Genomic DNA, 26,938 nt, shown 5'->3' on the forward strand with positions numbered 1-26,938 from the left:
ATAACAGAAAACAGTCTCTACAACGTCTCAATCACAATGTCCACTACACAATAAAAAATAATTTGACAAGCAAATAAACAGGGAAATGTGACTTATACAGAGGAAAATCAGTTAACAATTAGTTAATAGAAGCATACAACAGATGACTCAGATGTTGAAATTAGAAAACTAAAGCACAGAGGGAAAAAAACTGGGGAAAAAAATTCACAGAATCTTGGTAACAAAGATGTACACAAGTCCCAAAAGAAAGGGATGATGGAGCAAAAGAAAAAAAAAATTACTCGACAAAATACTAGCCAAAAGTATTTTCTAAATTTGGGCAAAAACAACATATAAATCCAAAAGTTTCAAAGAACCCAAACAATAAAAATATAAACAAAACCATACATAGGCCCATCATACTCAAATTGTTGAATATCGAGTATAAAAAGAAAATCTCAAAAACAGAGAAAAACGATAAACTCCATCCTGGGAAACAAAAAGAATGTTAACTGACTTCTCATCAGAAACAACAAAAGCCAGAAGATAACTATATCAGTAGTCACACAGAATGTAAATGAATTGATTCAACACATTAACTGAACTAGACTGTCAAATTGGAAAGAAAACCAAGATAAACTTTTCGTGCTTTGCAAGATCTCTCTTTAAACTTTGTTTTTGATCAAATTTCAAACAGTTTGAAAGGAAATTACAAAAAAATAGTTGGTATAGTTATAGTAATATCTCAGACAAAAGAGACTTCAAATCAAGAAATATTACCAGGGTTAAGGAGGGTCATTGTCATAACGATGTTAAGAATCGATTCTTCATGAAGACATCTGCATGTACCTAATAATGGAGCTTTAAGATAATTAAGCAAAATTTGTCCAAAATAAAAGGAGAGGGACGCCTGAGTGGCTCATTTGGCTGGGCGACTGCCTTCAGCTCAGATCATGATCCTGGAAACCCCGGATCGAGTCCCCATCAGGCTTCCTGTTCAGCTGGAAGTCTGCTTCTCCCTCTTCTTGGGCTCTTTCTCTCATTCTCTCCCTCTCAAATAAATAAACTCTTAAATAAGTAAGTAAATAAATTAATAAAATGGAGAAAAAGACAAATCTTAGTTAGTTGAGGAACTTAACACTTATCACTCAGTAACCGAAAGAAAAACAAGGCCAAAAAATATACAAGGCTATAGAAGATTTTAATAACATTATATTTTAATCATCCTAATTTACATGTATAGAACACTACATTGAACAATGGCAAATTATAAATTCTTTTCAAATGCACATGGAATATTCACCAAGTTAGACTATATGCTGGACAAATCTCAATAAATTTAATCTCAATAAATTTACAAATCTCAATAAATTTAAGAAGGATGTAATCATAAAAAGTATGTTCTCTGACCAAAACAAAATTAAATGAGAGATCATCAACAATTAGATATCTATGAAAATCCCCAAATATTTAGAATTTGCAGTAAAAGGTCCAGACCCTAAAATTTCATCAATACTGCAACCTAAGAAATTTGAACATTACTAAAAGACCTCTCTCTAAGGTGTTTCAGATAGAAAATAGGTAAGAAAAAGGGTTCAACTGTTTAATGTCCATTTAAGAAACTCTACAAAGAAGAAAGTAGGGATCTGTGGGAGAAGGAGACTCATTCCCATTATAATCTATTTTATACAATTTGAACTTTTTTTACAATGTAAAAGAGCAAAAATAACATCCATATTTTAAATAATTCAAATGTCTTTCATAAACCCATCAAAAGGAAAGTTTCCTTCGGCAAAGAAAAAGGTTTTATCACAAATCATACATAAAATGGAAATGCAAAAGTGTCATCTAATTTATATTCTGGAAAAAGAAATGTTCTTCTCCACAGACCCCTGAGCAGTAACAGCACACTTAGTAACAACAGACACTTATATCTAATAAATAATTCATGTTGATATTCCTTGTCTTTCATCTACCAACAGAAACTCAATTTAGCTATCCTATAGGGAAATGAATCCATAATTTCTCAAGATTTCTATACTTAGTCTGCACAACCCCTGCAATAATTTGGCCCATTTCTACTGTTTTAAGTTTTGCTTCTTTCTCAGTATTTGTCTCAGTATTCTGCCACTTCCTAAACTTACAAAGATAAAGAAAAGGAAAGACAAAAAAGGGAGTGTCTTTATTTATCTACCTGACATTTTTCACTATTAGCAAACCTAATTCAATTTTCTCTTCCTTTTGTCTAATTATTTGAACAGGCAAAATATTCACATGATTCAAAAATCAAAAAGTTATTCACTGAAAAAATTTCATCCCACTCTTCTGACCCAACTACCTAGTTTTCATCCTCCCCTGTGATCACAAGAATTCACTGTTAGTAGTTTCAAGTGCCCCTCTAGAGTTCGTTTATGCATATGCAAGTAAGGCTATAAACAAGAATATAAGCTTCTCACCACCTTCTTTTACACAGATTGCAACATATCATACCTTCTGTCTGTACCTTTTCTTTTCACCTAAAAATACTTCTTAGTTTCTTCAACAAATGGTGTTGGGATAACTGAATAGCAACATGCAAAAGAATGAAAATAGACCACCTTCTCACACTATACACAAAAACAAATTCAAAATGGATTAAAGATATAAATGTGAGACAGGAATCTATCAAAATTCTAGAGGAGAACACAAGCAGTAACTGCTTTGACATCAGCCAGAGCAGCCTCTTTCCAGATGTCTCCAGAGGTAAGGGAAACAAAAGCAAAAATAGACTATTCGGACTTCATCGATAGAAAAAGTTTCTGCACAGCGAAGAAAACTAGCAACTAAAACTATGAAATGGGAGAAGATATTTACAAATAACATATCTGATAAAGGGTTAGTATCCAAAATATATAAGGAACTTACCAAATTCAACATGTTCAAATTCAACAAAATACCAAATTCAACAAAAAACAAATAATACAGTTTAAAAATGGTCAGAAGACATGAACAGACATTTTTGCAAAGACATCCATGTCTAACAGACACATGAAAAGATGCTCAACCTCACTTACCATCAGGGAAATCAAAACTACAATGAGGTATCACCTCATTGTATCACACAAGTTAGAATAGCTAAAATTAATAACACAGGAAACAGGTGTTGATGAGGATGAAGAAAGAGGAACCCTCTTACACTGTTGGTGGGAATGCAAACTGGTGCAGCCACTCTGGAAAACAATATGGAGGTTCCTCAAAAAAGGAACTTCTTACAACCCTGCAATTGCACTATTAGATATTTACCCAAAGGATACAAAAACACTGATTCAAAGGGACACATGCACCCCGATGTCTACAGGAGCACTATCAACAATAGCCAAATTAGGGAAAGAGCTCAAATTCCCAACAACTGAAGAATGGATAAAGATGTGGCATGAGAGCATGCCCCCACACACAGTGGAATATGAGTCATCAAAAAGAATGAAATCTGGTCATTTGCAACAACATGGATAGAGCTAGAGTATTATGCTAAGTGAAATAAGTCAGTCAATGGAAGACAAATACCTTATTATTTCATTCACCTGTGGTGTTTAAGGAACAAAACAAATGAATGTACAGAGGAAAAAAAGAGAGCAAACCAAGAAAGATACACTTAACTATAGAAAACAAACTGATGGTTACTGGAGGAGAGGTGGTCAAGGAGAGGATGGGTTAAACAGGTGATGGGTATTAAAGAGTGCACTTGTGATGAGCACTGGGTGTTGTATATAAATGATGAATCACTAAATTCTACACCTGAAACTAATATTACATCATATGTTAACTAGCTGAAATTTAAATAAAAACTGGGACAGAAAAAAAATACATCTCAGAGATCTTTCCATTTCAGTACATCAAGTACTTAACATTCTTTGTAATAGCTGTATATATGCTATTGCCTTGGATGTACCATAAACTCTATGAGCAGACATTTAAACTGTTTCCATTTTCTCACTTTTACAAAAAAAAAAAAAAAAAGCCATGACTGAAAATCTGTGTACATATGTTATTTTACATATATGCAAGTATGATAAATTCCCAGAAGAGGAACCTCTGGTCTGAAAATATATGCATTTGACATATAATCAAACTACCTTCCACGGGGATTGTACCAATCTATACTACCATCAACAAAGCATGAGAGACCTGCTTTCCAATGCCTTTCCAAAAGAGTATATTATCACCTGGATTTTTGTCAGTCTGGCAAGTGATAATACATCAGTAAAATTTTAATTAGTATTTTTTAAAAATTATGAACAAGGCTTAGTTTCTTTCACACAATTTAAGAACCACCTGTATTTCCTTTATGCAATACTTTATTCTCTTCCCACTTTTCTATTGAAAATTCCCTTTTTTTTAATTCTATTTCTAATATGTTTCTTTTACTTTCGACTTCAGAAGCTCTTTAAATATTAGACTAGCCTTTGCTGGGTATAAGTTGCAAATGTCCCTGTTAAGGTTGTTTTGCTTTTTGTTTTGCTTTTGTTTTTGTTTACTTGGGGAATTTCTGCTTTTGTTTATTGACATGCATTTTTATAGGTCAAATCTATAATTTTTATAGTTTATGGGTTTTGAGTTATGGTTAGAAACTCTTTCCTGATTCCATGGTTATAAAGGAATTCCCCCATGTTTTCTTATAGTACTTTTGTTTTTTCGTATTAAATATTTGATTCAGTTGAACTTATTTTGGTGTCAGGTATCTTACCTGGAAGTATAATCCATAAAGTGCAATCTTAAATTAGCCCAACTCTAAAGTTAATCAAAACTTTACTATTCTTATGTTACATATACTTGCTATTATTTCCGCTTACTTCCATGCTGGTGTATTTCTACAATCTGTGATCTTTATATGGCATACAGACAAAAAATTCTTTTCTTATTCTTGTGGTTTGGATTTAAAGGAGTGAGGGAGTAGGGCTACTCTGGAAACAAAAGTCTTCCAATTTATCCTTTCAGATGTTCTGTCTAGAAGTAATCAGAACACATACTTTGTCACGTTAAGACTGGGAGGCTGAAGACAAAAACTGCAATATTTTAAAGTTTTCCCAATACCCAACTCTATGTTTCTATCAAGCTACTACTAAAGATTTCACATTCATCACAGAATAGGCTTAACCCTTTTCAAGATCATGTGCTATGCTAGGGTATGTGCTTAGCCTGACTTTCACATGAAGATCCAATTACAATTTACACAGGCTTTTTTTCCCCCAAAACTACCCAGTTGTTCCAACAGAACTAACTTACAGAGCAAAAAATCATTAAGAATGTAGAATCTCTATAAGACACTACCAACTACATTTACTAAACTTCATTTATAGAATACTACAACAATCAACCAAAGAACACATATATTTTAAGTACATATGAAATTATAAAGATGGACCATATGTTGAGGTATAAGACAAACCAAAATAAATTACAAGAGATTGAAATTGAAATGTTAAAAGTATATTAGCTGTCATAACAGACTTAATTAGAAATCAATATAAAAAGACCTGAAGACCTTAAAATTTTTTTTTAAATACAGCCTAAATTTGGGTATAAGATGAAATCACAAGAAAAGCAAAAAACCGTATTTTGAACTGATAGATAATGTCATATGTGTTTTTAAATAACATATCAAAATGTCTGGAATATAGCTAATTCAAAGATTTGGAAAATTTTTATAACTTAAATGCTTTTATTAGGAAAGAAGAAAGGGTTAATAGTAATAGGTTTTCATAGAAATGAACTAGAGAGAGAAAAAAAAAGTAAGCCCTTAGTATATAGAAAGAAGAAAATAATAAAGACAAAAGCAAAAATCAATGAAATAAATTAGAGACAAGGAATCTAAAAAAAAATAACAACGCCAAAATTTGGTTCTCTGAAAAGATATCAATTGATAAACCTCAAACAAGACTGCTGAAGAGCAGGGAGGGGAAAGAGGGTTAGAGAACACAAAATGTCAATATCAGGAATAGAAAAGGTTACATCACTAAAGATCCTATAGAGATCAAAACTACAATAAGGGGGGCGCCTGGGTGGCTCAGTGGGTTAAAGCCTCTGCCTTCGGCTCGGGTCATGATCTCAGGGTCCTGGGATCGAGCCCCGCATCGGGCTTTCTGCTCAGCAGGGAGCCTGCCTCCCCCTCTCTCTCTGCCTGCCTCTCTGCCTACTAGTGATTTCTGTCTGTCAAATAAATAAATTTTTAAAAAACCTTAAAAAAAAACTACAATAAGGGACTATCAGAAACAACTTTATACTAATAAACTGAACAACTCTAATGAAGTGAAAAAATTTCCTGAAATATACAACTTACTAATACTGACAAAAAAATCAAATAGAAAATATGAATGGATCTGTATCAATGATGTCTAATTTGTTCTCAAAAATCTACACACAATAACTCCATCTAATACTTTTTTTTCAACCAACTGTGGAAGAAATAATACTAGCCTTATACAAACTCCTTCAGAAAAAAAAGAAGGAATACTTTTCAACCTGTTTTGAGGCTAGAAAAAAACTAATCTAAAACCTGCCGACACTATTAAAAGAAAATTGTAAAATAAGATCCCTTTGAGCATGGACACCAAGTTTCTTAAAAAAATATTTGCAGGGACACCTGGGTGGCTCAGTGGGTTAAGCCTCTGCCTTCAGCTCAGGTCATGATCCCAGGGTCCTGGGATCGAGCCCTGCATTGGGTTCTCTGCTCAGCAGGGAGCCTGCTTCCTCCTCTCTCTCTGCCTGCCTCTCTGCCTACTTGTAATCTCTATCAAATAAATAAATAAAATCTTTTTAAAAAATATTTGCAAATAGGAATTCAGCAATGTATTAAAAAAAAATCATGATCAGTTAGAGTCTGTACCAGGAATGCAATTGGTAAAATAGTCTTAAGTCAATCAATGAAAAGTGAATTAATGAAATACCATACAATCATCTCAATAGATACAAGAAAAATATCTGACAAAATTAAACATCAATATATTTTTTAAATGAACCCTCAAGAATATTAAAAGAGAATGAAATCTCTTTAATCTGATAAAGGGCAGCTACCGAAACCCTAGAGGACACCATCGAACTTAGTGGTAAAACACTCAACATTTTATCCCTGAGATCAGGAACAAACCAAAAATATCACTGTCATCACATCTATTCAACAATTTATGGGAAGAACCAGACAGAGAGAATGACACAAGACAAAAAAATAAAAGGAATAAATATATTTAAAAAGGAAATCAAACTAATCCTATCTGAATGACATGATGAACAACAGAAAATACCAGAAAACAAAACACTAATAGACTGAGTTTAGCAAGGTCTCAAGAGTCAAATTAGGAAAAAATCAACTGTATTTCTACTCAATGGTAAGAAATAATTGAAAAAAATGAAATTATAAAGACATTATCAATTATAGTAGCTGGAAAACTGATTCAAACTTCATGTGGAAATACAAAGACCCTAATATAGCCAAAACAATTTTGAAAAAGAACATAATACATGAATTCAAGACCCAAGTCTACGTTTCCTAGAAGAATACAGTTTCTTTTTTTTTTTTTTTTTTTTAAGATTTTATTCATTTATTTGACAGAGAGAGATCACAGTAGGAGAGAGGAAGGGAAGAGATCACAGAGAGGAAGGGAAGCAGGCCCCCTGCTGAGCAGAGAGCCCAATGTGGGACTCGATCCCAGGACCCTGAGATCATGACCTGAGCTGAAGGCAGCGGCTTAACCCACTGAGCCACCCAGGCGCCCCGAATACAGTTTCAATTTAAAGATACATACAGAGGCAACTGGGTGGCTTAGTCATTAAGTGTCTGCCTTCAGCTCAGGTCATGATCCCAGGGTCCTAAGATCGAGCCCCACTTCAGGCTCCCTGCTCAGTGGGAAGCCTGCTTGTCCCTCTCCCACTCCCCATTTGTATTCTCTCTCTTGCTGTCTACGGCTGTCAAATAAATACATTAAATCTTTTTTTAAAAAAAGATACATACAGGGGCGCCTGGGTGGCTCAGTGGGTTAAGCCTCTGCCTTCAGCTCAGGTCATGATCTCAGGGCCCTGGGATCGAGCCCCACATCGGGCTCTCTGCTCAGCAGGGAGCCTGCTTCCTCCTCTCTCTCTGCCTGCCTGTCTGCCTACTTGTGATCTCTGACTGTCGAATAAATAAATAAAATCTTTAAAATAAAATAAAATAAATAAAATAAAAAAAGATACATACAGATTGAAAGTAAAGATATGTCAAGAGAATGAGAAGACGTGCTACAGACTGGGAGAAAATATTTGTAAAAGACATGTGATAAATGACTGTTATCTAAAATATATAAAGAACACTTCAACTCCACAATTAAAAAAAAAGAATGACCTGATGAAATAAACAGGCAAAAGACCTGAACATACACTTCACCTAAGAAAATATACACATAGCAAGCAAGTATAAAAAAAGATGCTCTACATCATATGTCATTAGGGAAATGCAAATTAAAATGAGATACCACTATACACCTATAAGAATGGCTAAAATCCAGAATACTACGACAAATGCTGACAAGGATGTGGAGCAAGATGAAGTCTCAATCAAGGCTGATGGGAGTGTAAAATGGTACAACCACTTTGGGAGACAGTTTGGCATTTTCACACTCTAACATATGAATCAGGATTCAGCAACCACGCTTCTTTGTATTTATCATATTAGTGAAGATTTATGTCCACATAAAGCCTACACATGGATATTCACAGTAACTTTATTCATAATCCCAAAACTTGGAAACGACTAAGATATCCTTCAGTAGGTGGTGAATGGATAAATAACTTGTAATACGTCCACACAAAGGAATATTATTTAGTGCTAAAAGAAATAAGCTATCATGCCATGAAAGGACACAGAAGAATGTTAAAGGCTTGCTATTAAGTGAAAGAAGCTAATCTGAAAAGGCTACATAGGCTATGATTCTAACTGTATTGTGTCTGGGAAAAAACAAGACTACAAAGACAATAAAAAGATCAGTAGTTGCCAGGGGTTAGGGTCAGTAGGAATGAAGACACAAAGTCCAAAGGATTTTTAGGGCAGTGAAACTATTATATATGATATTGTATGGTAGATATATGTCATTGTACATTTGTCAAAACCCCCAAAATGTACAACTCCAACAATAAACTAATGTAAACTATTGTCTTTGGGTGATGATGATGTGACAATATAAGTTCATCAATTGTAACACATGTACCATTCCTGTGAGAAATGTTGCTAGTATGGAAAGCTGTTGGTAGTGGGAGGACAGTTAAGGATATATGAGAACCGTATTTTCTGCTCAATTCTTCTGTGAACCTAAAACTGCTCTAAAAAATAAAGTCTACTTGAAAGAGGAGAAAAGCATACATGACTTCCAAGAGTATTATAAAGCTACAGTAATCAAGGCAGCATGGTTTCTTTCTTCAAAATGACAGGGTTATCTATGTAAAAAAAAAAAAAAAAAAAATCCTAAGGAGTCTACAAAAAAGCTACTAGAACAAGTAAGTTCTACAAAAGAGCTACTAGAATTAGTAAGTGAACTTATCAAAGTCATAGGATAAAATCAATATAAAAAACAAGTATAAAGAACAAAAGTCATGATCATTTCAAAAGGTGCAGAAAAAGCATGTGACAAAGTATAACATCCATTCATGATAAAAACTCTAACAAAGTGGGCATAGAGGGAACACACCTTAACATAATGAAAACTATATATGATAAACCCAAAGCTAATATCACACTCAACAGTAAAAAACTGGAGCTTTTCCTCTAAGATCAGGAACAAGACAAGATAACTACTCTCATTCACTTTTATTCAACATATTATTAGAAGTCCTAGCTACAGCAATCAGACAAGAAAAAAGAAGTAAAGGTCATCAAGATTGATTAAAAAAAAAAAAGTAAAACTGTCACTATTTGCAGATGACATGACATTATATACAAAACCCTAAAACTCCATCAAAATATTTTAGAACCAATGAATTCAGTAAAGTTGCAGCACACAAAATCAACATACAGAAATGTGTTGCATTTCTACACACTAACAACAAACTAGCAGGAAGAGTAATTTTTCAAAAAATCCCATTTAAAATCACATCAAACAGAATAAAATACCTTAATAAAATTTAGCCAAAGAGATGAACTTAACCTGTACTCTAAAAACTGTAAGATATTGAAGAAAACACAATGGAAAGATACTCCATGCTTTTGGACTGGAAGAACAAATATTGTTAAAATGTCCACATTACCCAAGCAATCTAAAGATTAAATGCAAACCCTATCAAAATACCAACAATATTTTTCACAGAACTAAAACAAATAATCTTAAAATTTGTATAGAAACCATCAAGGCTCCTGAAGAGCCAAAGCATTCTTAAGAAAAAACAAAGTTGGAGGTATCACAATTTAAAAAAACAAAAAAAAAAAAAAAAACACATACACAAAACAATAGAACAGATCAATGCAACCAGGAGTTGGTTCTTTGAAAGAATTAACAAAATTGATAAATGCATAGCCAGACTTATCAAAAAGAAAAGGTAAATGATCTAAAGAAAATCACAAATGAAAGAGGAGAGATCACAACCAACATCACAGAAATACATAAGAGAATTTTATGAGCAATTATATGCTAAAAAACTGGGCAATCTGGAAGAAACAGATAAATTCCTAGAAACATATAAACTACCGAAACTGAAACAGGAAAAAATAGAAAATTTGAAAAGACCCATAACTAGCAAAGAAATTGAATCAGCAATCAAAAACTTCCCAAAAAACAAGAGTCCAGGGCTGGATGGCTTCCCAGGGGAATTCTACCATACATTTAAGAATTAATGCCTACTCTTTTCAAGCTGTTCCAAAAGATAAAAGTGGAAGGAAAACTTCCAAATTCATCCTCTGAGGCCAGCACTACCTTGATTCCAAGACCAGACAAAGACTCCACTTAAAAGGAGAATTACAGACCAGTATCCAGGATGAACATGGATCCAGAAACTCTCAACAAGATACTAGCTAACTGAATCAAACAGGACATTAAAAGGATTATGATCATGATCAAGGAGGATTTATTCCTGGGCTGCAGGGGTGGTTCAATATCCACAAATCAATTAACATATCACACCTCATTAATAAAAGAAAGGATAAGAACCACTGATCCTCTCTCAATAGACTCAGAAAAAACATCTGACAAAATACAGCATCCTTTCTTGATAAAAACCCTCAAAAAAGTAGGGATAGAAGGAACATACCTCAACATCATTAAAGCCATATATGAAAGACCCACAGGTATGGGTGCCTGGGTGGTTCACTCAGCTGGGTGTATGCCTTCAGCTCAGGTCATGATCCTGGGGTCTGAGAACTGAGTTCCACATGGGGCTCCCCGCTCAGCAGGGAGTCTGCTTCTCCCTCAGCCCTTCCCCCTGGCTCATGCTCTTTCTCTTTCATTCTCTCTCTCTCTCGCAAATAGATAAAATATTTTTAAGAAAAAAGAAAAGGAATAAAGGAGGAAAGGAAGGAAGAAAGGGAAAAAGAAAGACCCACAGCTAATACCATTCTCAATGAGAAAAAACTTAAGAGCTTTTCTCCTAAGGTCAGGAACATGACAGGTATGTCCACTCTCAACACTGTTGTTCAATATTGCACTGGAAGTGCAATAAAACTTTCACTCTTTGCAGATGATGTGATACTCTACACAGAAGACCCAAAAGAATCCAACAAAAAATTGCTAGGACTGATATAGGAATTCAGCAAAGTTGCAGGATATAAAATCAATGTACAAAAGTCTGTCACATTTCCATACACCAATAATGAATCAACAGAAAGAGAAATCAAAGAATCAATCCCAATTACAATTGCACCAAAAACCAGAAGATAGTTAGGAATAAACTTAACCAAAAGAGTAAAAAGATCTGTATGCTGAAAACTACAGAATACTTATGAAAAAAACTGAAGACACAAACAAATGGAAAAATATTCTATGCTCCTGAAATGGAAGAACAAATATTGTTAAAATGTCTTTACTACTGAAAGCAATCTATACATTCAATGTAATCCTGATCAAAATAACACCACCAGCACTTTTCACAGAACCTTAAGAAACAAAAATAAAATTTCTTTGGAACCAGAAAAGACTGCATATCACTAAAGTAATATTGAAAAAGAAAAGCAAAGTGGGAAGCATCAAAATTCCAGACTTCCATCTGTATTCCAAAGCTGTAATCATCAAGACAGTATGTTACTAGCAAAGCAGGAGGCATCACAATTCCATACCTCAAGCTGTATTACAAAACTTGTGATCATCAAGACGGTATGGTACAGGCATAAAAACAGACACATAGATCAATGGAACAGAGTAGAGACCTACTCTGGAGCATCAACTTTATGGACCCTCAACTTTATGGTCAACTAATCTTGGACAAAGTGGGAAAGAATGTCCAGTGGAGAAAAGACAGTCTTTTCAACAAATGGTATTAGGAAAACTGGACAGCTACATGCAAAAGAAAGAAACCGGACTACCTCCTTACTCCATATACAAAAGTAAATTCAAAATGGATGAAAGACCTAAATATAAGACAGGAAACCATCAAAATCCTAGAGGAGAACACAGACACCAACCTCTATGACCCTGACTACAGCAACTTCTTACTAGCACATCTCTGGAGCCAAGGGAAACAAGCAAAAAAATGAGCTATTGAGACCTCATCGAGATAAAAAATGTCTGCACAATGAAGGAAACAATCAACAAAACTACAAGGAAATCAATATAATGAGAGAAGAGATCTGCAAATGACTTATCTGACAATGGGTCAACATCCAGAATATATGAAGAATTCATCAAAGTCAACACCCAAAAAATAAACAATCTAGTTGAGAAATGGGCAGAAGACATGAACAAACATTTCTCCAAAGAAGACATACAAATCCCCAACAGACACATAAAAAAATGCTCAACATCACTTATCAGTAGGGAAATACAAATCAAAATCACAATGAGATACCATCTCACACTGGTCAGAAAGGCTAAAATTAGTAACTCAGGAAACAACAGATGTTGGCAAGGATGTTGGTGGGAATGCAAACTGTTGCAGCTACTCTGGAAAACAGAAGGTTCCTCAATAAGGTAAAAATGGGAGGAGTCAAGATGGCGGAGAAGTAGCAGGCTGAGACTACATCAGGTAGCAGGAGATCAGCTAGATAGCTTATCAAACCATTCCAAATACCTACAAATCCAACAGGAGAGCAAAGAGAAGAAGAGCAGCAATTTTAGAAACAGAAAATTGACCACTTTCTGAAAGGTAGGACTGGTGGAGAAGTGAATCCAAAGCGATGGGAAGACAGACTGCAGTGGGAGAGGCCGGCTCCCAGCAAGTGGCGGAGCAATGGAGCACAGAATCAGGACTTTTAAAAGTCTACTCCACTGAGGGACATCGCTCTAGAAGCTATACCGGGGTGAAGCCCATGCAGGGACAGCATATCCCCAGGTCCCACGGGGTCACAGAAAAATCAGGGGTGTCTGAGTGTCGCAGAGCTTACAGGTATTAGAGTGGGGAAGCCGACTATAGAGACAGAGCCGAGGAGTTAGCTCTCAACTCCCGGCTACCTTGAACCGTAATCCGTAGCACAGGCCACTGCTCTGTGGGTGGGGTCCCCACAAGATCCGGGAAGACCCCTGGGGAAGAGCTCAGGGATCTGCAGGGTTTGGAGACTCCAGGCGAAGCTGTGTGCCAGAGACAGAGACGCCTGGTAACAGGCTGGGTGAGCTTGAAGCACAGCCAGAGGCCAGGGAGATGAGAGTGACTGAGCACTTTTCTCTGAGGGCGCACGGAGGAGTGGGGCGCGAGCTCTCCGCTCCTTCAGGCCAGATATTGGGAGGCAGCCATTTTCATTCCTGTCCTCCGGAACTCTATGAAAAGCACTCAGGGAACAAAAGCTCCCAAAAAACCAACCTGAGCGGATTACTTACCCCAGCCCCTGGTAAGGGTGCTGCAATTGTGCCTGGGGCAAAGACACTTGAGAATCACTACAACAGGCCCCTCCTGCAGAATATCAACAAGAAATCCAGCCAAGACCAAGTTCACTTACCAAGGAGAACAGTGGAATTCCAGAGGAGGAGGAAGCAAAGCATGGAATTCATGGATCTCTCCCCATGAATTTTTAGTCTTGCAAGGTTAATTAATTTTTTTAATTTTATTTTTTCCTTCTGCTAAATTTTTTTAACTTTTACCCTTTCCTCTTTTAACATTTTTTAACTAGCGTATCTTAATACATTTCATTAAAAAAAAATCGTTTTTAAACCTTCATTATTATAGTCATATTTTATCCTTCATTGTATCTAACTTTATCTTTTATTTACACATAGGGTTTTTTTTTCTAAAAAATTTGAAGTACAACTTCTTCTACTAGATCAAAATACACCCTAAATCTAGCACCGGGCTTGTTCTAGTCTCTAGCATAAGCAAATTCTCCCCATTTTCTTTTTCTTTATTCTCCAAACCAACTTACCTTATGAACTCCTTTTTTAGAAATTTAAAAAAAATTTTTTTCATCTTTATAGTCATACTCTATCCCTTCATTGTGTTTATCCTTATATATGTTTTTCATTCTTTAAAATCTTGGGAGGTAGTTTCTTCTAAGAGACCAAAATACTCCCAAAATTAAGAGGGTGACCCTGTTCTAGTCACCAGTCTAATATATATTTTTTTTCTTTGTTTACTTTTTTAATTTTTTTTTCTGAACTTCTTAATTCCTTTCTCCCCCCCCCACAATTTGGGGTCTCTTCTGATTTGGCTAAAGCACATTTTCTGGGGTCCTTGACACCCTTTTAGTATTTTATTTGCTCCTTCATATACTCTTATCTGGACAAAATGACAAGGCGGAAAAACTCACCACAAAAAAAAAGAACAAGAGGCAGTACTGAATGCTAGGGACTTAATCAATACAGACATTGGTAATATGTCAGACCTAGAGTTCAGAATGATGATTCTCAAGGTTCTAGCCGGGCTCAAAAAAGGCATGGAAGATAATAGAGAAATCCCGTCCAGAGAAATAAAAGCCCCTTCTGGAGAAATAAAAAAACTAAAATCAAACCAACTTGAAATCAAAAAAGCTATTAATGAGGTGCAATAAAAAAATGGAGGACCTTACTGCTAGGATAAATGGGGCAGAAGAAAGAATTAGTGATATAGAAGACCAAATGACAGAGAATAAAAAAGCTAAGCAAAAGAGAGACAAACAACTACTGGACCATGAGGGGAGAATTCGAGAGGTAAGTGATACCATAAGACAAAACAACATTAGAATAATTGGGATTCTAAAAGAAGAAGAAAGAGAGAGGGGAGCAGAAGGTATACGGAGAGAATTATTTTAGAGAATTTCCCTAATACGGCAAAGGGAACAAGTATCAAAATCCAAGAGGTACAGAGAACCCCCGTCAAAATCAATAAGAATAGGTCCACACCCCATCACCTAATAGTAAAATTTACAAGTCTTAGCGACAAAGAGAAAATCCAGAAGAGCCCAGGATAAAAAGTCTGTAACATACAAAGGTAAAAATATTGGATTGGCAGCAACTTATCCACAGAGACCTGGCAGGCCAGAAAGAACTGGCATGATATATTCAGAGCACTAAACAAGAAAACATGCAGCCAAGAATACTATATCCAGCTAGGCTGTCACTGAAAATAGAAGGAGAGATAAAAAGCTTCCAGGACAAACAAAAACTGAAAAAGTATTTGCAAACACCAAACCAGCTCTACAGGAAATATTGAAAGGGGAACCCTAAGCAAAGAGAGAGCCTAAAAGTAGTAAATCAGAAAGGAACAGAGACAGTATACAGTAACTGCCACCTTACAGGCAATACAATGGCACTAAATTCATACCTTTCCATAGTTATGCTGAATGTAAATGGGCTAAATGCCCCAATCAAAAGACACAGCGTATCAGTATGGGTAAAAAAAAAAAAAAAAAAAATCAATATGCTGCCTACAAGAAACTCATTTTAGACCCAAAGACACCTCCAGATTTAAAGCAAGGGGGTGGAAAATGTTTACCATGCTAATGGACATCAGAAGAAAGCTGGGGTGACAATCCTTATATCAGATCAATTAGATTTTAAGCTAAAGACTATAATAAGAGATGAGGAAGGACACTATATCATACTCAAAGGGTCTGTCAAGAAGATCTAACAATTTTAAATATCTATGCCCCTAACATGGGAGCAGCCAACTATATAAACCAATTAATAACAAAATCAAAGAAACATATCTACAATAATACAATAACAGTAAGGGAATTTAACACTCCCCTCACTGAAATGGACAGGTCATCCAAGCAAAAGATCAACAAGGAAATAAAGGCCTTAAATGACATACTGGATAAGATGGACATCACAGATATATTCAGAACATTCCATCCCAAAACAACAAAATGCACATTCTTCTCTAGTGCACATGGAACATTCTCCAGAACAGATCACATCCTGGGTCACAAATCAGGTCTCAACCAGTACCAAAACACTGGGATAATTCCCTGCATATTGTCAGACCACAATGTGCCAAAGCTAGAACTCAATCACAAGAGGAAATTTGAAAAGAACCCAAATACATGGAGACTACACAGCATCCTTCTAAAGAATGAATGGGTCAACCAGGAAATTAAAGAAGAATTGAGAAAATTCATGGAAACAAATAATAATGAAAACACAACGGTTCAAAATCTGTGGGACCCAGCAAAGGTAGTCCTGAGAGGAAAATGTATAGCGATACAAGCCTTTCTCAAGAAACAAGAAAGGTTTCAAATACACAACCTAAACCTACACCTAGGAGCTGGAGCTGGGAGAAAGAACCAGGTCTCTGTGGCATTCTCCAGCTGGGAGCTGGAGAAAGAACAACAAAGGAAGCCTAAACCCAGCAGAAGAAGAGAAATCATAAAGATCAGAGCAGAAATCAATGAAATAGAAAGTTTAAAAACACAAACAAACAATAGAGCAAATCAAAGAAACTAGGAGCTGGTTCTTTGAAAGAATTAATAAGATTGATAAACCCCTGGCCAGACTTCATCAAAAAGAAAAGAGAAAGGACCCAAATTAATAAAATCATGAATGAAAGAGGAGAGATCACAACCAACACCAAAGAAATACAGAACATATTATGAGCCACTCTACGCCAACAAATTTAACAATCTGGAAGAAATGGATGCATTCCTAGAGACATATAAACTACCACAACTGAACCAGGAAGAAATAGAAAACCTGAACAGACCCATAACCAGTAAGGAGATTGAAACAGTCATCAAAAATCTCCAAACAAACAAAAGCCCAGGACCAGATAGCTTCCCAGGGGAATTCTACCAAACATTTAAAGAAGAATTAATTCCATTCTCCTGAAACTGCTCCAAAAAATAGAAATGAAAGGGAAACTTCCAAACTCATTTTATGAGGCCAGCATCACCTTGATCCCAAAACCAGACAAGGATGCCATCAAAAAAGAGAATTACAGACCAATACCCTTGATGAACACAGATGTGAAAATTCTCACCAAAATACTAGCCAATAGGATCCAACAGTACATTAAAAGGATTATTCACCACTACCAAGTGGGATTTATTCCAGGGCTGCAAGGTTGGTTCAACATCCACAAATCAATCAATGTGATACAACACATTAATGAAAGAACAAGAACCATATGACACTCTCAATAGATGCTGAAAAAGCATCTGACAAAGTACAGCATCCCTTCCTGATCAAAACTCTTCGAAGTGTAGCAATAGAGGGCACATACCTCAATATTATCAAAGCCATCTATGAAAAACCCACTGCAAATATCATTCTCAATGGAGAAAAACTGAGAGCTTTTCTATAATGTCAGGAACACAGCAGGGATGTCCACTATCACCACTGCTATTCAACATAGTACTAGAAGTCCTAGCCTCAGCAATCAGACAACAAAAAGAAATTAAATGCATCTAAATCGCCAAAGAAGAAGTCAAACTATCACTCTTCACAGATGATATGATATTACATGTGGAAAACCCAAAAGACTCCACTCCAAATTTGCTAGAACTTGTACAAAAATTCAGTAAAGTGTCAGGATATAAAATCAATGCACAGAAATCAGTTGTATTTCTTTATACCAACAACAAGACAGAAGAAAGAGAAATTAAGGAGTCAGTCCCATTTATAATTGCACCCAAACCATAAGATACTGAGGAATAAACCTTACCAAAGAGGCAAACAATCTATACTCAGAGAACTATAAAGTATTCATGAAAGAAACTGAAGAAGACACAAAGAAATGGAAAAATGTTCCATGCTCCTGGATTGGAAGAACAAATATTGTGAAAATGTCTATGCTACCTAAAGCAATCTACACATTTAATGCAATCCCTATCAAAATCCCACCCCTTTATTTCAAAGAAATGGAACAAATAATCCTAAAATATATACGGAACCAGAAAAGACCTCGAATAGCCAAAGGAATATTGAAAAAGAAAGCCAAAGTTGGTGGCATCACAATTCCAGACTTCAAGCTCTATTACAAAGCTGTCATCATCAAGACAGTATGGTACTGGCACTAAAACAGACACATAGATCAAGGGAACATAATAGAGAGCCCAGAAATAGACCCTCAACTCTATGGTCAACTAATCTTTGAAAAAGCAGGAAACAATGTCCATTTATCTTCAATAAATGTCCATTTAGCTTCAATAAATGTCCATTTATCTTCAATAAATGGTGTTGGGAAAATTGGACAGGCACATGCAGAAAAATGAAACTGGACCATTTCCTTATACCACACACAAAAATAGACTCAAAATGGATGAAGGACCTCAATGTGAGAAAGGAATCTGTCAAAATCCTTGAGAAGAACACAAGCAGCAACCTCTTTGACCTCAGCCGCAGCAACGTCTTCCTAGGAACATCGCCAAAAGCAAGGGAAGCGAGGGCAAAAATGAACTACTGGGACTTCATCAAGATCAAAAGCTTTTGCACAGCAATGGAAATGGTTAACAAAATTAAAAGACAACTGACAGAATGGGAGAAGATATTTGCAAACGACATATCAGATAAAGGGCTGGTATCCAAAATCTATAAAGAGCTTATGAAACTCAACACCCAAAGAACAAATAATCCAATCAAAAAATGGGCAGAGGACATAAACAGACATTACTGCAAAGAAGACATCCAGATGGCCAACGGACACATGAAAAAGTGCTCCACATCACTCGGCATCAGGGAAATACAAATCAAAACCACAATGAGATACCACCTCACACCATTCAGAATGGCTAAAATTAACAAGTCAGGAAATGACAGATGCTGGCGAGGAAGCGGAGAAAGGGGAACCCTCCTACACTGCTGGTGGGAATGCAAGCTGGTGCAGCCACTCTGGAAAACAGCATGGAGGTTCCTCAAAAAGTTGAAAATAGAGCTACCTTACAACCTAGCAATTGCACTACTGGGTATTTACCCTAAAGATACAAACGTAGTGATCTGAAGGGGCATGTGCACCCGAATGGTTATAGCAGCAATGTCCACAATAGCCAAACTATGGAAAGAACCTAAATGTCCATCAACAGATGAATGGATAAAGAAGACGTGGTATATACAAACAATGGAATACTATGCAGCCATCAAAAGAAATGAAACCTTGCCATTTGCGACGATGTGGATGGAACTAGAGGGTATCATGCTTAGCGAAATAAGTCAATCGGAGAAAGACAACTATCATATGATCTCCCTGATATAAGGAAGTGGAAATGCAACATGGGGTTAAGGGGGTAGGAGAAGAATGAATGAAACAAGATGGGATTGGGAGGGAGACAAACCATAAGTGACTCTTAATCTCACAAAACAAACTGAAGGTTGCTGGGGGGAGCGGGTTGGGGAGAAGGGGGTGAGGTTATGGACATTGGGAAGGGTATGTGCTATGGTGAGTGCTGTGAAGTGTGTAAACCTGGCAATTCACAGCCCTGTAGCTCTGGAGCTAATAATACATTATATGTTTATTTAAAAAAATTAAAATTAAAAAAAAAGAAAGAAAAGAAAAGGTAAAAATGGAACTACCCTATCACCCACCAATTGCACCACTAGTTATTTACCCAAAGGATACAAAAATGCTGATTCAAAGGGGCACATGCACCCCAATGTTTATAGCAGCACTATCAACAATAGCCAAATTAGGGAAAGAGCCCAAATGTCCATTGACTGATGAGTGGATAAAGATGATGTTGCGTGCACATGCATACATACACACACACACACACACACACACACACAGGATTATTACTGAGTCATCAAAAAGAATGAAATCTTTCCATTTGCAGTGCATGGATGGAACTAGAATTTATTATGCAAAGCAAAGTAAGTCAGAGAAAGACAAATATTTTATGATTTCACTCACATTTGGAATTTAAGAAACCAAACAGATGAACATGAGGAAGGGAAGGAAAAATAAGATTAAAATAGAAAGGAAGGGAAACTATAAATGACTCCTAACTACAGAGAACAAACTGAGGGTTGCTGGAGGGAAAGTGAGTGAGGGAATGGGTTATATGGGTGATGGGTATTAAGATGGCAATTCTGTGATGGGCGCTAGATGTTACATATAAGTGATGAATCACTAACTTCTACCTCTGTAACCAATACTACATTATTTGTTAAACAATCTGAATTTAAATCAAAAATAATAAAATTAAATTAAAATTAAAAAGTAAAATAAAACCCAGAGGTTGGATGGAATAACATTTTGGCCACAATGAAAGTACTAGTGAAATAAAAAGAGTTATGAAAATTATTCACAGAATGTACCACACACCACAGAGAGTCCAAAAATAAAAATTCAAAACACCTAACATGAAACACTCATATTAGATAATGTGAGATCTAACTTACATTTGCTTGGAGTCCCACAAGGAAATGTGCACAGAAAACATTAGAAAAGATAATGGCTGAGAATTGTGCAAGACTGATGGAAGATAATAATCCACAGAATTAAGAAGGCCAGCAAATCCCAAGCAAAAAAAAAAAAAAAGAAGAAAGAAAAAAGAAAGAAAAATCTATACCTAGATATATTGGAAACTGTATATAAACCCCAAAAGATAAAATACTTTTTAAAGAATAGCAGTGGGTACTTGGGTGACTCAGTTGGTTAAGCATCTGCCTTCAGTTCAGGTCATGATCCCAGGATCCAGGCCAAGTCCCACACTGGGCTCCCTGTCATCAGGGAGTCTTCTTCTCCCTCTATCCTTCCCTCTTGCTCATGATCTCTCACTCTCTCTCTCTCTCTCTAATAATCTTTTTTAAAAAAAAATTAATTTTTTTAAAAAACAAAAGAACAGCAGTAAAACTGATATCTAATTCCTGAAGCGCAACAACAGAAACCAAGAGACTTATATGCAGAGACTATAATATGCAGAGACAAAATAACTACATATTAGAATTCTATAGTCACTAAAATATCTCTAAAGAAAGATGGTAGTTAAAACAGCCCAAATTCAAAATCTAATTGTAACAAAAAAATATTATCCATCTAATATTTGTCTTTATTTTTCTCTTTATTACATATATATTGCTTTTAACAGAATTAAATGCCTTAAGATAATAATAAAAAGATCAAATGAAATTAGACATATGGAAAATCATAGAATTCTCAGGACTTATTTAGATTCCTAATTTAACTATAAAATAACAAGATGAATAAGATGATTCTTTTTTTTAAGATTTTATTTATCTGTCAGAGAGAGAGGGAGAAAAAGAGAGAACACAAGCAGGGGGAGCAGCAAGCAGAGGGAGAAGCAGGCTCCCTGCTGAGCAAGGAGCCCGACATGGGACTCAATCCCAGGACTCTGGGTTCATAAGCTGAGCTGAAGGCAGATGCTTAACAATTAAGCCATTTAGGTGTCCTCAAACAAAATGATTCTTAAAGTTATTTTTAGTTCTGCATATGATTCTGTACCTAACTAACCATATGGCTACTGCAATTATTACAATAAAAATTTCATATCGTGAAATCAGTGGTAAAAGAAACTTAAAAAATTAAGGGATCTAACACAGTTGCATGTGATAAACTATATTTATATAATCAGGATTGGAATACAAAATAGAAGATAAAAGATTCATAAGACACAGACATGAGTCATCTCCCCACAAAAAGTGAGTACATACCAGAAAAAGTAACTTAATTTGAAGGGGCACGTGCACCCCAATGTTTATAGCAGCAATGTCCACAATAGCCAAACTATATAAAGAGACCAAATGTCCATCAACAGATGAATAAAGAAAGAAGATGTGGTGTGTATGTGTGTATATACACACATACACACATGTACACACCTGTATAGATACATAGATACAGATATAGATATATACGAATATTACTCAGCCACCAAAAAAATTAAATCTTGCCATTTGCAGCAACGTGGCTGGTACCAGACAGTATTATGCCAAGCAAAATAAATCAGAGAAAGACAATAATCATATGACCTCACTCATATTTGAAATTTAATAGAAAAAAAAACGGGATTGTGGGAGGATAGGAGGGAAGAATAAAACAAAACAAAGTCATAGAGGGAGACAAACCATAAAAGGCTCTTAACCATAGGAAACAAACTGAGAGTTGCTGGAGGGAAGGGGGCTGAGGGAATAGGGTAACAGGGTGATGGACATTAAGGACACATGATGTAATGAGCACTGGGTATTATGTAAGACTGATGAATCACTGAAATCTACCTCTGAAAACTAGTAATACACTATATATTAATTGAATTGAAATTTAAGAAAACATCCCTTAAGATTTTGAGAGAGAGAACACACACGTGTGCGCGCACACACACACGCTCATGTGTACACGTACACAAGCAGGGGAAGGTGGCAAGGAGACGGGAGAGCAGCAGACGCCATGCTGAACCAAGACTGATGCAGGACTAGATCTCACAACACTGAGATCATGAGTGGAACCAAAATCAAAAGCTGAATGCTTAACCAACTGAGACACCCAGGTATCCCAAGGTAAATTAAAACATTCTATTAATGAACCTAGAAAATTCTAACAGTAGCAATGACTCATATAACCACTGATAGTGAGGAGCAAGTGACCTTTGTGCTACATGCAAGTAGGGGAACTTTGTACATTTGACTACCCAAACACAGAAAGGTAGTTTCTTTTTACATAAAAGAAAAATAATGTTAATGATCAAAAGTGTATGCTCACCTTGTAAAAACTCCTCCTTGCAAGCAATGAAGTAGAAGAAAACAGTGCTGACTTTCTTGGCCTGCTTTCTTTAAATCAGCCTTGAACCAAGAGTAACTAAAACACTGCACCACAAGTGTTCCAAAGAGCATAAAGGTTACTGTTAAAATACCAAAAACATTTCGTCCTTCATAGAAAAACCTGACAGATACCCAAATGTCCACAATTAAATCAGTTATATAGATTATAATGCCAAGAACTGACAACATAAAGTGCAATTTAGTGTATTTCATTATGAATCACTAGAGCTCTTGGTTATCTATTTTCTTCTCTTATACAAAATAATAATAATAATAATAATAGTGCATCTGTTAGTATAGCACTGAATTTTAAGTTCTACTCCTTAAATTTATTCAAAAGAATAAATATTATGAAATTGAAACACTAAAACCAAAGTGAGTAATTTTTTTTTCTAAATCTCCTATCCAGGTCCAATGTTACAAGGCTTTATTCAATCTTCTGTTTTTCAGTGATCTTCATTACAGATGACAACACCTAAAATGAAATATATATAAAAGATTCTAAAAATCTTGACTGTAATATTAAAAACCCTAGGCCATGATTTTATCAAACCCCTATTTTCCTAGAAATAATAAATTATGACTAAATATGGTTCTTATAATAGTTTGGGAAAGAAAAGCCTCAGAAATATACTTATTAGTTGAAAACTTCCTGACTAATTACCTTTTAAAAACCATAACCTACTAACAAAGATATTTATCACAGGTCCATCTACAGTGGCAAAAAATTAGAAACAATCTAACTGTGTCAACATAAGAATCAGTAAATAATGGTAGATTCACAAAATGGAATACTACAAAGCTACTAAAAAATATTTAACAAAGGTGAAATAGCTGTGAAAATTCTTAATATAGTTTTTAAATTTTAATTCCAGTTAACATACAGTGTGAAATTAGTTTCAGGTGTACAACATAGTGATTCAGCAACTCCATACAATACCCAGTGCTCATCACAGCGCACTTCTCAATCCCCATTACCTATTTCACCCACCCACCAGCCACCTTCCCTCCAATAACCATCAGTGTGTTCTCTATATTAAGTTAATATGCTTTTAATTCAGCAATTCCATCTAAAAATCAAGCCTAGGGAAAATGTCACAAATGTGCACAAATATATATACTATTTGAAAACTGTGTAAATGACAAATGAGATCTAGTTCAATAAATTATGGTACACCAGAGTAAAGAATACACCACATAGCCTTTAAAAAGAATGAAGAAGTTTTGTATAAACTGGCCTCAGAAGATCTCCCAAGACATATAAAGTGGAAAAAAAAATGCCAGAAAGATAAATATAACATTTATGGGTTTTTAATTCTATACAGAGAGAGGAAGGAAGTTGGGAGTGGAAAGCAAATGCAACTTCAATCCTATAATTAATTATTCTTTTATATTGTTGGAATTTTTTATAAAAGACATGTACCCATATATTACTTACATAATCTCTTAAAATAAAAACAATAGTAAATGATACTTTTAAAAAATTCCAATGACTGGACAAATGTTAGCTAACAATTACTTAGCCCTATGTGCCAGGTATTAAACTAAACCTTATACATAGAAACCCCCACTTAAATCTTACATCTCAAAATTTGGAGACAGGTATTATTACTATTGTGACCCCTATTTTATAAATATGGGCTGAATGCAATCTACAGACAAGATCTGTCTGACTTGGCAGCTGCTCCCATACTTCCTGGGGTACTTGTGTCTGGGCCCTTTGTACCTACCAGTGGTGCTTTCTGGTAGAGGCATGGAATTGATGGCTGCAGGCTCTGGGCTGGGATAAACCTCTCGGTGGATGCAGGGGCACCAAGCCAGAGCTATGGGCAGTGTAGTAGTAGCAAATGGACTGACCATTACTGCTGCGGGATTTGCAGGCTGTTATGTTTTGCAAGCCATGAAGCATATAGAGCTTCAAGCAAAACAAGTTTTCAAAGTCTACCAAAATCTACCTTCAGTGGCAGCTATTACAGAAGTGGGTTTGACCACAAAGTGCCCAAACAAGAGGCAGCATTAACAGCAGGTGTAAGCTCTACTACCAATAATGGAAAAGAGATGCTCTTCTACAAATTGTACTTTTTAATCACCCTAAAAGGGAGGACCTCCTTATACAGCAGGAAAAATCAATGAAGCTAAAGATATAATACAAGGTCAAGACAAAAAGTGAAGTAAAAGTGCAATGAGTTTTAAGTTCTTACTAGTTTATGTTTAGAAGTACTAGCTTTTTATAATAAAATGTCTCAAAGCTAAAAAAAAAAAAAAAAAGTTCTATTCAACAATGTTTTTTTAACTTTCCTAATTGCCAATGTTTCATGTAAAACACAGATTTTTCACTGCTATCAAAAAATTGAAAGATGTGTTACAATAGACTGACCTTTCTTCATGAGCTGTGGATGCCCTAGATGGGGCATGTTCTCTCAAGTTCACCACAGTAGCCCACAACCCCTTTTCAGTCATTTCAGCAGCTGGGTCTCAATGACAATAAAGCTACCTACTAGCTGTGTCCTCAAACATGTTCTTTTACCTCCCTATGCCTTATTTTCTTTCACTTGAAATATGGAAAAAATAATGGCATATAGTTCATAGGGTTGCGGTGAAGACTAAGAAAGAGGACATATATAATACATATAAATTTCTAGGAAAGTACTTGGCAAACAGAACTCAATAAATGTTGGTTACCATTATTACCTTGCCTGCCTGAACCCTATAAGCATCTGAGTTTGTAAACTTTGACTTCACATTAAAGAATGTTAAGTTAAAAAAAAAAAAATACAAAAAAAAATATGACTGGAGGAATAAAAAAATGTTAACAGTAGTTTTATCTGGGGAATTAATAGTATTATAAATGAATTTTTTTCCTCTTCTTATTCTTTTCTATATGTATGAACTGAATGTTTTCCCTCCAAAGTTCTTACAAAATACTAACCACCAATGTGACTGTACTTAGAGATGGGCCTCTAAGGAGGTAATTGAGATTAAAAGGAGTAATAAGGACAGGGCCCCAATCCAATAGGGCTGATGTCCTTATAAAAAGAAGAGACAACAGAGACCTCCCCCCTACACACACTCCACTCCCATACCCACACAGGAAAGGCCACATGAGTATGCAGCTACAAAGCAATCATCTGCAACTCAAAGTGAGAGGCCTCACTAGAAACCAACCCTGCTGGCACCTTGATACTGGACTACTAGTCTCCAGAACTGTGAAAAAATAAATGTCTGTTGTTTAAGTCACAAAGTCTGTAGTTATTCTGTTACGGCAGCCCAAGTAGACTAACACCCTACATGTTCTATAAAGAATGCTTATCACTTTAAAAACCAGGAGGTGAAAATGTTACTGAAAACACACACCAGCTAATACTTAGTGTTCTTGTCATTTTACCACTTACAAGTTTTTGTTTAAAGTTTTCAAAATAAAACTAAAAGGTATTTCACTCTTCATAATGAAAAAAAAAAAAAATTCACTGTCACTAGCTTCCCTGACAAGAATGCTATGACCAATGGGATGGATAACAGTAATTTTAAAATCTGAGTTTTCCCCAAAAGAGCAGGCCATGAATTTCCATGTGTTAAGTTTCTTATCTTAAAATGAAAGACATAAGTATGGAGTTTAGAAGGATGAGACTTAATCAGAAGGTTCTGTTCAACTGAAAATACTTACTTAGAACCTACCATGTGCTGTTCTAGGCTTTGGG

General features: G+C 35.6%; 1 protein-coding gene and 1 pseudogene across 2 annotated transcripts in view; one reads left to right on the forward strand and one right to left on the reverse strand.

The window, feature by feature from the left end:
- The window catches only part of XKR9 (XK related 9), a 92,074-nt gene that overhangs the window by 15,963 nt on the left and 49,173 nt on the right, over positions 1 to 26,938 (reverse strand). For both annotated transcript variants that reach the window (XM_059166249.1, XM_059166247.1), the window contains exon 3: positions 23,182 to 23,715. In XM_059166249.1, the coding sequence (XP_059022232.1) occupies positions 23,182 to 23,453 (272 nt within the window). In that variant the 5' untranslated portion in view covers positions 23,454 to 23,715. The remainder of the gene's footprint in view (positions 1 to 23,181; positions 23,716 to 26,938) is intronic.
- Positions 25,066 to 25,410, forward strand: LOC131826725 (mitochondrial import inner membrane translocase subunit TIM14-like; annotated as a pseudogene).

Source organism: Mustela lutreola, chromosome 3, assembly GCF_030435805.1.
Source record: "Mustela lutreola isolate mMusLut2 chromosome 3, mMusLut2.pri, whole genome shotgun sequence".
NCBI classification, from domain to species: domain Eukaryota; kingdom Metazoa; phylum Chordata; class Mammalia; order Carnivora; family Mustelidae; genus Mustela; species Mustela lutreola.